At 43.7% G+C, this 12,999-nt stretch overlaps 1 protein-coding gene across 1 annotated transcript in view; it reads right to left on the minus strand.

Moving 5' to 3' along the window:
* Positions 1 to 12,999, minus strand: part of LOC126272283 (uncharacterized) — a 309,339-nt gene that overhangs the window by 22,890 nt on the left and 273,450 nt on the right. Inside the window, exon 2 of the mRNA XM_049975041.1 lies at positions 7,487 to 7,776. Coding sequence (XP_049830998.1) covers positions 7,487 to 7,769 — 283 coding nt within the window. The 5' untranslated portion in view covers positions 7,770 to 7,776. The remainder of the gene's footprint in view (positions 1 to 7,486; positions 7,777 to 12,999) is intronic.

Here is a 12,999-nt window from a genome sequence, read left to right on the forward strand (position 1 = left end):
TCAGAAGTTAAGTCCCATAGTGCTCAGAGCCATTTGAACCATTTGAACAGCTGCATCGTCAGGTGCGACTTACACATTATGAACTGAAATATAATAATAAAATGTACCCTCCGCCCCCCCCCCCCCAATATTCTATAAGTCCCTCCAGATCCTCAAGCGCCATGCACTGTGCCTTGCCTTTCGTAAACGCCTCCCATCCTCCACGTGGATCCTCTATGACCTCATTCCTTTCCCCCACCTGCTCCATTTCCTCGAACATGTTCGTATCCTCTACACCTCCTGCCGACTTGATTCCCCTCATCCCCTGGTTGCTCCTCTCCTCTCCAACCCGCCCGCTGCCGTGCCTTCACTATTGTGACCCCCCCCCCCCCACTCCTCCATCTCTATACTCTGCAACTCCTTTCCCGAGGTGACTTCCATCCTCCCCCTCCCTCATGTTGTCCCCTCTCCCTCCATTTATCCCTCCTATCAAATTTGATCCTCAACTTCCCCATCCTCCCTCTGTCCTTTTCCCATGCTCCCTCTACCCCTCTTCCATCCTGTTTTTCCTCCACCTACCCACTCCTTGATTCCATTCTCTCCCCTCGGTCCTTTTTTTTTCCACTCCACTGCCTTCCCCACTCCTCGCGTCCACCCTGTCCCACTTTTCCTGTGTCCTCTCCCTCCATCGGCTCCCGCCTTTTTTCCTTTCCTCTCCTCCCACTTTTTTCCCCTGATCAGTCCGGGTCCTCCCCTCCCTCCCCATCTGCCTCTGTGCCTCATCTATAGTGCTGTTTTAAGTGCGTGTTCAGTGTTGTGTGTCCCCTGCCAGTGTTGTGAACGGGCACCATACTGTCGCTAGGTGTGTTCTTTACCTGTTACGAACAGAAACCAGACTGTCACTGTGTTTTTTAATTGTGCCTGTCTATTTACTACGTTTTTTAATCAGCATCACCGACCCTTTGTTTTTATATTCTCTTCACAATTTTTCGCCTTGTTCCAGTTTTAATCAGTCACCGTTTTATCTCCTGTTTTTATTTTTATGATATTTCCTAATTTTGTTTTCAACTTTCGTGTAGGCTGCAGAGTGGCATATTATGCTGCTGCCAGGCCGCTGCCCCCTCCCCCCCCCCTCCCGTTCTGGGAGGGGGAATCGAAATCCAACAAAGGAAAATAAAATAAAATGTACTGAATATTTGTGCTAGTATATAGAAACACATTTGAAGTCGTGTACTCGCAAAAATTACTGCATTAATCCATCGCACCTTAGGTGAACCCAACGTTCATAGTAAATGTATTAACGCTGAGAGAATATTGTCAGTATTGAAAGAAATGAGACGAAATAAGGGTACCTGGAAAGGTGGTCCAGTTCTTTGCATGTCCAAGTATCTAAGAAAAAGAAACAGTGCCGAAGGCTAAAACAGATTTCGGTGATACAGCTCAGATGCAGTTAACGGTGGAAATAGTTTTAGTTCCTGGGTACACAGTAGAACACACTAGGCAAGCCTCTATCTTACCATCTCACAACAGACACGGAAGGCGCAGCTTAAAACAGTATGATCTTCCTTCACTGGTCACCAGGAAACACTTCATACTAGGTAAATACTCGTAGTACCTATCACGCGGACGCTGAGGCGCAGTGTGCCGCTTCCTGACAATACAGTTAGCTATGAAAACAATCAGATTTTGCCAAATTATTGTTGTTGTTGTTGTGGTCTTCAGTCCTGAGACTGTTTTGATGCAGCTCTCCATGCTACTCTATCCTGTGCAAGCTTCTTCATCTCCCAGTACTTACTGCAACCTACATCCTTCTGAATCTGCTTAGTGTATTCATCTCTTGGTCTCCCTCTACGATTTTTACCCTTCACGCTGCCCTCCAATACTAAATTGGTGATCCCTCGATGTCTCAGAACATGTCCTGCCAACCGATCCCTTCTTCTAGTCGTGCCACAAACTCCTCTTACCCCGAAGTCTATTCAATACCTCCTCATTAGTTATGTGACCTACACATCTAATCTTTAGTATTCTTCTGTAGCACCACATTTCGAAAGCTTCTATTTTCTTCTTGCCAAAACTATTTATCGTCCATGTTTCACTTCTATACATGGCTACACTCCATACAGATCCTTTCAGAAACGACTTCCTGACAGTTAAATCTACACTCGATGTTAACAAATTTCTCTTCTTCAGAAACGGTTTCCTTGCCATTGCCAGTCTACATTTTATATCCTCTCTACTTCGACCATAATCAGTTAGTTTGCTCCCCAAATAGCAAAACTCTTTTACTACTTTAAGTGTCTCATTTCCTAATCTAATTCCCTCAGCATCACCCGACTTAATTCGACTACATTCCATTATCCTCGTTTTGCTTTTGTTGATGTTCATTTATATCCTCCTTTCAAGACACTGTCCAATTTTGTTATGCCTTAAATACAACTAACTGTACAACGTGTTCTAAACACTACCTTTTATGTTTCTAAAAATTTCCACTTCCTCCAATACATCAAAACCTGGCCTTTTTCTTTTCTATGCAGATTACAAGATTTTCGGCAAGACATGTGGTACTATTCCAATCTTCCCATTGATGCGACGTTAATGCTGATTTCGTACTTTTTAAATGAAGATGTTCCTGGAACCTTTTTACCGAAAGACCTAACAGTTTAGCATGTCCATTTTTTGGGGCAGTCATTGCATTTGATATACTAAACACTCCCTGTGTTACTTTTGTAACACACGCTCTATGTCTTAAGTTTTTTCAGCCAGGTTAGAAGAAATGAAATACGCTGGGACAGTATTTTTGGATCTCATACAACGTCCAATTTTATCCGCGATGGAACCCAGATATGGTAGTCTACTAAAAAAAACCGCTTCATTGCTCCGACCAGTTGGTTGAAGCGTTATACCGTCCCATCTAGATCCCATCTATGAGACAACATCTTTTTTTCTTTTTTAATATACTCTTATTGACAGCATTAATAAACTCTTCTTCAAATCCATTTTGATAATCAACGTATTGTATAAATGCTTATTCTTTTACTTTGGACCATTTTTGAAAAGAGGATTTCGTTCATACGATTCAGCGTAGCTCGAAAAACAGCAGTTTTGTACTTACGTGGGTGACATGAATCTTTATGAGTAACCCATTCTGTCGTTATAGGCTTTCCGTAAATGTCAGACTACCATTGGTGGATCTCTCACTGACATTAAAAATTGGAAAAATCAGCTCTGACAACTGTCTTTAGCACACATCTACAGTTAGAACACAACTGTTCACTCTATTGTAACAACAACATGCAACGGCGTGATACAAAGTCAAATGTATCATTTTTTACATTTTTATAATAGTTGATATCCTACAATAACGTAATTTTTTTTCATAAATATGTACATTTTCTTGACACATCATTTTGATGATAATATAATGATTGCAACCATTAATGGAATAAACAAATATCTGCGATCAGAGACTCTTGCGGTATTTACAGAATTTCACAGCATTGGATTGATGTCACCTTCATAGTGACTATATCAACCCTCATCTACACAAGAACGCCGAAAGTTAAATTGGTAGATACAGTAATTAATGAGGGGCTATTGTTTCGAATTTGGCAAAAAAGAAATTTATACCTTAACTTGGGTAAAAGAAATTTATACCTTAACTTGAGTAAAAGAAGGGATCTGTTGATAAGACGCATTCTGTGGCACCAATTTGGTGATGGATGGTTGCGTGAGGGATAAAAATTGTAGATGGAGACCAACAGATGAATAAGTTAAGCAGCTTCAAAGAGATATAGGTTGCAGTAGTTGTTTGCAGACGAAGAGGCTTGAGCCGTTGGCACACAACGCGAGGCAGCTAACATTGACCTGGACGTATACAGAACATCCAACGCCACGACACGCAGCACTGTCGGCACATGGGACACTGTAGTTAAAGTGATTTTGAGTACTTAGCGCTCCTCAGCGCCAGTTGTCTGCTTTACGGGCGTAAAATTCCTACGTTACCTCTTTTATAACGCACATTTCCTCTGTCGTCCATAGGCTAATTATGCTATTCTGTCTGTAGTATGTATGAATAAAAACGCCAATATCAGGGAACATGTAATAAGACAAAAACGGAAGATACACGTCCAGTCAGTAAAGATATCAGCTTGTTAAAGTTCACCAAATCAAACAAACTCACTCGTGAAAGAGAACGCACGTATACTTACATAACATCAAGTATTACAGATTTATTTTTATTAATTTCGTAGGAAAATCTCACAACCTTTTAGAAGTCGCGAAAAAAGATAGAACTGGTCTCAAACCCTATACCAACCTAACCCTGGTTCCGTAACTTGGTGCCTCTACCCAGTATGGTTTTTTTCCTGTAGCTTCTTTGTGAGCGATTTTATGTTTTATAGTATAGCTTTCTGTACGCTTTAGTTGCCGAAACGTGATCAATGTAATTTTATTATAATAAATTCTAACAAGAACGACACATTCTTCATGAATCTTTAACGCGCTGGCGCCTTAAAATGGTTTATCTTGATAAATCCGGGTTATAACGCGATAGCAACTACATGTGAGTATTCTTTCACCACTAATATGATATTTTCCGTTGTTTTATTGCAACAGACCGTACCATAACAATTCTTTCTCTAGGCATTTAATGTGCTGGTGCTTATAAAAGGCTACAGCATGGCATAGTGCAGAAACTCGACGTGGCATGGACTCAGCAAGTCATTGGAAGTCTCCAGTAGAAATACTGAGCTATGCTGTCTCTATGCCCTCCATATTTGCGAAAGTGTTGCTGGTGTAGGATGTTGTGCACGAACTGACCTCTCGATTATGACCCATAAATGTTCGATGGGATTCATGTCAGGTGATCTGTGTGGCCAAATCATTTGTTCGATTTGCCCAACCGGACATCACCCGAAACATAAGTTTTTCATATTCGGTGCATTGTGATGCCATCCTACTGCCAGGTACTCCATATCAGCGACCTCAGTAGTCATTAGACATCTTAAGAGAGCAGAATGGGGCGCTCCGCGGAACTCACGGACTTCGAACATGGTCGAGTGAGTGGGTGTCACTTGGGTAATACGTCTGTACGCGAGATTTCCACACTCTAAACATCCCTAGGTCCACTGTTTCCGATGATATACTGCAGTGGAAACGTGAAGGAACACGTACAGCGCAAAAGCGTACAGGCCGACCTCGTCTGTTGAGTGACAGAAACCGCCGACAGTTGAACAGGGTCGTAATGTGTAATAGGCAGACATCTATACAGACCATCACACAGGAATTCTAAACTGCATCAGGTTCCAAGTACTATGACAATTACGCGCGAGGTGAGAAAACTTGGATTTCGTGGTCAAGCGGTTGCTCATAAGCCAAACGACGCCTCGCTTGGTGTAAGGAGCGTAAATATTGGACGATTGAACAGTTGAAAAACGTTGTATGGAATGACGTATCACAGTACACAGTGTGGCCAACCGATGGCAGGGTGTGGGTATGTCGAATGCCCGGTGAACGTCATCTGCCAGCGTGTATAGTGCCAACAGTAAAATTCGGAGGCGATGGTATTATGATGTGGTCATGTTTTTCATTCCGGGGGCCATCATACCTTGTTGCTTTGCGTGCCACTATCACAGCACAAGGCCTACATTGATGTTTTAAGCACTTTCTTGCCTCCCACTGTTGAAGAGCAATTTGGGGATGGCGACTGCATCTTTCAACACGATCGAGCACCTATTCATAATGCACGGCCTGTGGCCGAATGGTTAAACGACAATAACATCCTGGTAATGGACTGGCCTGCACAGAGTCCCGAGCTGAATCCTATAGAATACATGTGGGATGTTTTTGAATCCCGACTTCGTGCCAGGCCTCACCGACCGACATCGATACCTCTTCTCAGCGCAGCACTCCTTGAAGAATGGGCTGTCATTCCCCAAGAAAACTTCCAGGAACTGATTGAATTTATGCCTGCGGGAGTGGAAGCTGTCATCAAGGCTAAGGGTGGGCCAACACCATGTTAAACTCCAGCATTACCGATGGAGGGAGCCACAAACTTGTAATTTATTTTCAGCCAGGTATGCGGATACTTTTGATCACATAGTGTAGTTTGGGAACCTAAAGACCATGCATAGCGCCAAATGGTCTCAAGCAGGCGAATATAACCATTATCACTCAATGATCGGTTCATCTGGAACAGAGAAACCAGTCCATTCCATCTAAACACAGCGCACTTCATTATGGAGACATCACCAGTACCTTGTTGACAACATGGGTCCATCACTTCGTGGGGTCTGCGCCACATTCTAACCCTACCATCAGCTCTTACCAACTGAAATCGGGACTCATCTGACCAGCCCACGGTTTTACAGTCGTTTGGGGTCCAATCGAAATGGTTGAGAGCCCAGGAGAGATGCTACTGGCGATTGTATGCACTCACGTAGATCATCTGCTCCCGTACACCATTAACGCTAAATTTCGCCGCACTGTCCTGACGGAAACACTCGTCGCGCGTCCCATATTGATATCTGCGGTTATTTCACGCGGTGTTGCCTGTCTGTTAACCCTGACAACTCTATGCAAACGCCGCTGCTGTCGGTCTTTACGTGAAGGGCGTCGGCCACTACATTGTCCTTGGTGACAGGTAAATATGTATTCTCAGCACACACTTGACACTGTGGGTCACTAAATATTGGATTCTCTTACAATCTCTAAAATGGAATGTTCCACGCATCTAGCTCCGGCGATCACTCCGCGTTCAGAGTCTGTTAATTCCCGCTGTGCGTCCATAATCACCTCTCGGGTCATTCACATGAGTCACCTGAGTAGAAATTACAGCTCTGCCAATGCACTGCTCTTTTATACCTCTACAGCCATCTGTTTATGTGTCACTTCAGTGTAAAATCCACCGAACATTGGGTTTGACTGAACACAAGTACAAATCGGGGTCTTGCTTTCTGAGGGGTGAAGCTTTCTGCTTTGACGTAGGGATCGATCTTGCTTAACATTTGCTCTACTTTATGTGACACGCTGCGACAATATCGAAAAAAAAATTGGTTCAAATGGCTCTGAGCACTACGGGATCGAAGGTCATCAGCCCCCTAGAACTACTTAAACCTAACTAACCTAAGGACATTACTCACATCCATGCCCGAGGCAGGATTCGAACCTGCGACCGTAGCAGTTTCACGGTTCCAGACTGAAGCGCCTAGAACCGCACGGGCACCGCTGTCAGCGACAATATCGAAGCTCTTATTTTGTTTCACTTGATGAAACGGCTTCTCAGCGAGGAATAGTAGGAAGTGACGTCACAAAACTAGTAGAGCGCTACGTCAGCATTAGCTGTCTCGTCCCTTGTACTGACGGCTTTACTCGTGGTAGACAAGCGTGCAAAGCTGCACCCTCTTGAACTGAAGATCGCAACAACAACAAACAGAGGCAACCTATCAGGTTCTTCTCACACAAGCCACATACTTTATTACCATAAGGTTATGAATGCAGTGCAACTTACTGGTGAAAGGCAAGCTGATGGACATGTTGGAGAGGAACCCGTCCGGGGGGTACCGCACGAAGGGAAGCGACAGCGACGGCGTGATGACGAGCGAGGTGCCCGGCGGCAGGGCTAGGCGGCCGTCGTTGGTGACCCAGAGGAGCCTCTTCTGGCGGGACAGCGTCCGCGACGGTCGCGGGCTGTCTGGGGTCCCGGAGGAGGCGTGGCAGGGTACCGCCTGCCACAGCGCGCTCCCCACCACCAGCACGAGAAGCGGCAGCGACGGGGCGCTGCGCGCGGACATGGCCCACCTGCAACACCCAGCAACGGCCCCGCTAGAGAGCACTAGCTCCCAACCTCTCTGAGGCTGTTACCCCTGAGGACAATCAGTTATCAGCTACTACCCCTCCTCCTCTCCTTACCACTGTATTGTATTGTATTGTATGGATTTGGGACCTAGAAACGACGGAGAGGCTTCGTCCCCGCCATAGCCCTCAGTGGTTCACAAATCCACAACAGGCTACAGCAGTCCACTCACCCCACCGCCGCCCCACACGGAGGCCAGGGTTATTGTGCGGTTCGGCCCCCAGTGGACCCTCTGGTAAGTCTCACACCAGACGAGTGTAACCCTAATGTTTGCATGGTAGAGTAATTATGGTGTACGCGTACGTGAGAAAGTGTCTGCGCAGCAATCGCCGACAAAGTGTAACTGACGCGGAATAACGGGAACCAGCCCGCATTCGCCGAGGCAGATGGAAAACCACCTTAAAAACCAAACACTGTCCGGCACATTGGACCTCGACACTAATCCACCTGGCGGATTCGTGCCAGGGACCGGCACGCATTCCCATTAGAAGGATTGTCGGTATGCCTCCATGTGGGCTCTAATCTCTCTGATTTTATCATCGTGGTCTCTTCGCGATATATACGTAGGAGGGAGCAATATACTGCTTGACTCCTCGGTGAAGGTATATTCTTGAAACTTCAACAAAAGCCCGTACCGAGATACTGAGCGTCTCTCTTGGAGAGTCTTCCACTGGAGTTTATCTATCCTCTCCGTCTAACGCTTTCGCGATTACGAAATGATCCTGTAACGAAGCGCGCTGCTCTCCGTTGGATCTTCTCTATCTCTTCTATGAACCCTATCTGCTACGGATCCCACACTGCCGAGCAGTATTCAAGCAGTGGGCGAACAAGCGTACTGTAACCTACTTCCTTTGTTTTCGGATTGCATTTCCTTAGGATTCTTCCAATGAATCTCAGTCTGGCATCTGCTTTACCGACGATCAACTTTATATGATCATTCCATTTTAAATCACTCCTAATGCGTACTCCCAGATAATTTATGGAATTAACTGCTTCCAGTTGCTGACCAGCTATTTTGTAGTTAAATGATAAGGGATCCATCTTTCTATGTATTCGCAGCACATTAAACTTGTCTACATTGAGATTCAATTGCCATTCCCTGCACCATGCGTCAATTCCCTGCAGATCCTCCTGCAATTCAGTACAATTTTTCATTATTGCAACCTCTCGATACGCCACAGAATCATCTGCAAAAAGCCTCAGTGAACTTCCGATGTCATCCACAAGGTCATTTATGTATATTGTGAATAGCAATTGTCCTACGACACTACCCTGCGGCACACCTGAAATCACTCTTACTTCGGAAGACTTCTCTCCATTGAGAATGACATGCTGCGTTCTGTTATCTAGGAACTCCTCAATCCAATCACACAATTGCTCTGATAGTCTGTATGCTCTTACTTTGTTCATTAAACGACTGTGGGGAACTGTGTCAAACGCCTTGCGGAAGTCAAGAAACACGGCATCTACCTGTGAACCCGTGTCTATGGCCCTCTGAGTCTCGTGGACGAATAGCGCGAGCTGGGTTTCACACGACCGTCTTTTTCGAAACCCATGCTGATTCCTACAGAGTAGATTTCTTGTCTCCAGAAAAGTCATTATATTCGAACATAATACGTGTTCCAAAATTCTACAACTTTTTTATGTGTAGGGATTGAAATACCATGAAGTCAAGATCCTACATGAAATCTTCTGTGTTTGTGTTGATTACTAGTTTCGGCTAACAATTTAGCCATCCACTGCTCGTAAGACATTCTTGATTAGCATTGGTGCCATTACAGCCTTACACATCGTTAAATCTTTCTTAAAATGACAAAACCCACATGATGAAGGACAGCGTTCGTGACAATCGTTCAATTCCACTTTCCACGAACAATGAAAAGCTATTATTAATCATGTCGTGTGTGGATGTCGTCATTTTAAGAAAGATTTGAACGACTGAAATGTCACAACTTCAGAGACTTTACTGCTCTAATAGAGATATGATTTTATGTGTATAGACTGAAGCGGTGAGTGAAAATTTGTACCAACGCCGGGGATCAAACGTGGATCTCCTGTGTAGCAGGAATGTGTGTTAACCACTAAGCCACCTTGGCACAGCAGGCCATTGACCTGCGCGGATTACCGTGGCAAGCCTCGTTCCTCGATCAAAATTCTCACTGTACGCCATTCTACTGTAAATTTCCCCTTACACACGAACAAAATTACTAAGGCTCTCCATGTTCTGCAGTAGCATCTGAGCATCGAAAGTAAATGGAGGATCCAGCCTGAAACCCAGGTGCAGTGACAGAGACTTTACTTTTCTCATACAGATATGATTTTGTGTTTATACTAGACTGGGGAGGCTGTGAGAATTCGGATCGAGGAGGGATGCGTGCCAGGGCAATCCGTGCGGTTGTCCGAAGGTGGCTTAGTGAGTAACACTGCAGCCTGGTAAGCACGAGACCCGGATTCGTTTCCCGGCCTGGGAACCTGTAATGCCATCAACACTAATCAAGAATGTTTTATGATCAGAAGATGGCTAGATTGTTAGCCAAAACTAGTAATCAGTCCCAAAAAAGAAGATTTCAAGGGTGATCTTCACTTCATGGGTTTTCAATCCCTAACATAAACAAAAAGCTTGCAGCAGATAGCGCATCCCCAAGCTGACGATGTTAACAATTTTGTTTATTCATGTTAGTTGACAGCTCCAGGATAAACGGAGAAATGCTGGTTCTACCTAGTTTCACATCCTAGCGAATTGCAACTTTGTCAGGAAGTGTGCACGTAAACAGTGATAAGTGCCAAAAACATGGCTGCCAGTAGCAGCAGCGCTTCCGGTGTTCGTACCAGGAAAACGCTTTTCGGGGACGATTTGATGGAATCTGAGGATGATGCGGATGGCTACGACTCAGATAAAGATCCTGAACGCAAGTGCGCTTCAAAATTTGTTTCTAACCACGTAAATGTATAACATTTGTTTAAGCAAGTCGACAACGTTAAATTGTGTCCCTTACCATATTTTGCGTGTATTCACGTGACATGATCGTGGTAGAAATCTTACCGGCTTTCCTTAACATTGTTTACACTCTGTAGTAAGGTGCATGCTAAAATTAATTTTATATTATGCTGAATCAAACATTAATTTTGAGATTGTTATACTTTTATCATTGCAAAAACAGTCAATGCAAACCTTGTTCTAAAAAACCGGATCAAGTTGCGCCTTTTAAATTTGTATGCTTGAGAAGTTTCACAGTAATATTTCGTTAATTTGGCTAGCAAGTGAACAGTGGTAAGCCAGTGCTAAACTACATTAAGTGCGTTATGTTTGCAAGCAGTGTTAAGTACGGTTGATGAATTTTTGAGAATAACAGTTTGGGTAGGGTTTGCCAGTTTAAAAATATGTTGTTACTTTAATATATGTGAATGCACTGACTTATCTGAATGAAAGAATCATATTGCATTTACTTCAAATATCTTATTTATGAGATTTTATTGAAACTTAACTGTGCAATTTCTCAAAAGAACCAACGTGTCTCTTATTATTGTTTATATCTCAGGTGATCAAACGATATTTTCTTTTTATCGGCATTTTCTTAATGAATCAGTGAGACAGTTGGTACTGCTCATGTCTAACATTTTTTTTATAGAATGCTGAAGCAATTCTCAATGCATCACAAATGACACCTGCAGTTCCATCTCAGAACTGTCTACTCTTATGGTAGGCACTTGTTACAAAACAAGCCTCTTCTGTGACACTTGTTTCACCCACACGCTGGACCCCCATATACAGTCAAGTTAAAATGCATGAACTAGACAAGCTGTTCGTAAATCACTTGACACCTGGACTCCTTACTCCTGAACTGGCACACAGTGGAAGACTTGAGGCTGCCAGTCTTATGTGTCTGGCCACCCGCTATTAATAAGCAAGCCCTACAGTAGTGTAGGAACCATTACATATTTACCGTTGCGTTGTATTATCAATTAGCTCCTTTATGTGTTGTGATGTGAATAATGAAGCAACTTCTGGTACATTTCAGAAACTGATTACAGCTGAAAGAAGTAACTTTCATGACATTCTTAAAAGCATACATCGCAAATTTCCTCTCATACATCTATGGAAGAAAGTGCAAGTATAAGAGGACTTTATGATGAAGATTTTATTTACATACGTACTCTTTCAAAAGCTGTAACCTCCACCACATTGTGTCATGTGTTGACACTGGCACTTGAGAAGAACGTTGTTAATTGTAACTTACGTAATCAATATTACAGTCTGACGTAACAGTGATAACAGTTCTGTAATTTTAAAACTAATTTGTTATGGTGACGAAATACAGTCGAATAGTTTTTTTCTTTTACCCCTCAGGAAATTTCATTTTCCTCAGAGTTAAATGAAATTACCCCCAGGTTTATGAACCACTGCTCTAGAGTAACACTTTCTATACACATATGCCACTTTTGGAGTTACAGAGCACGTAAGTATGAGGAACGGGGTTCTTCAAGGTAATGTTCGCCAATTGTGCAATATTACTGAGTGTACAATGTTTTTGACATTCATGATACTGGTGAAGGGATTTTACCTGGCAACTTCTCTGAAAGTGTCACGCAACGTATTTCATATTGTTATATGCACATCCTCAAGATCAATGTAGTCAATCCTTTTATAATACATCATAACTGCAGACAAAAATGGTTCAAATGGTTTTGAGTACTATGGGACTTAAAACTACTTAAACCTAACTAACCTAAGGACAACACATAACACCCAGCCATAACGAGGCAGAGAAAATCCCTGACCCCGCCGGGAATCGAACCCGGGACCCCCGGCGCGGGAAGCGAGAACGCTACCGCACGATCACGAGATGCGGGCAACTGCAGACAATATTCAATACTACCATTGACTGCCCAGATAAGTACTTCTCCTGTTCTTTGCCTTTTGTTACGGTGATGGGGCAGATATTTTCTGCAACCTTAAAAGCTTCCTAGCTGGCTCGGGCGACATAAAAGTTTACTTGAGAGGTCCTGGGGTTGGGGGGAGGGGGTGGGGGGTGGGGTGGGCATCTAGAAAGATGTTCAAAGATGAAAGTTGTGTTTCAGCGCAAGTAGGGACACAGAAAACACTTCTGCTTATCTCTGCACTCTGGACGGCACAAGAGCTGGCCTATCTGTCATGAAACTCTATTGTA

Source organism: Schistocerca gregaria, chromosome 5 (genome assembly GCF_023897955.1).
Source record: "Schistocerca gregaria isolate iqSchGreg1 chromosome 5, iqSchGreg1.2, whole genome shotgun sequence".
Lineage (NCBI taxonomy): Eukaryota > Metazoa > Arthropoda > Insecta > Orthoptera > Acrididae > Schistocerca > Schistocerca gregaria.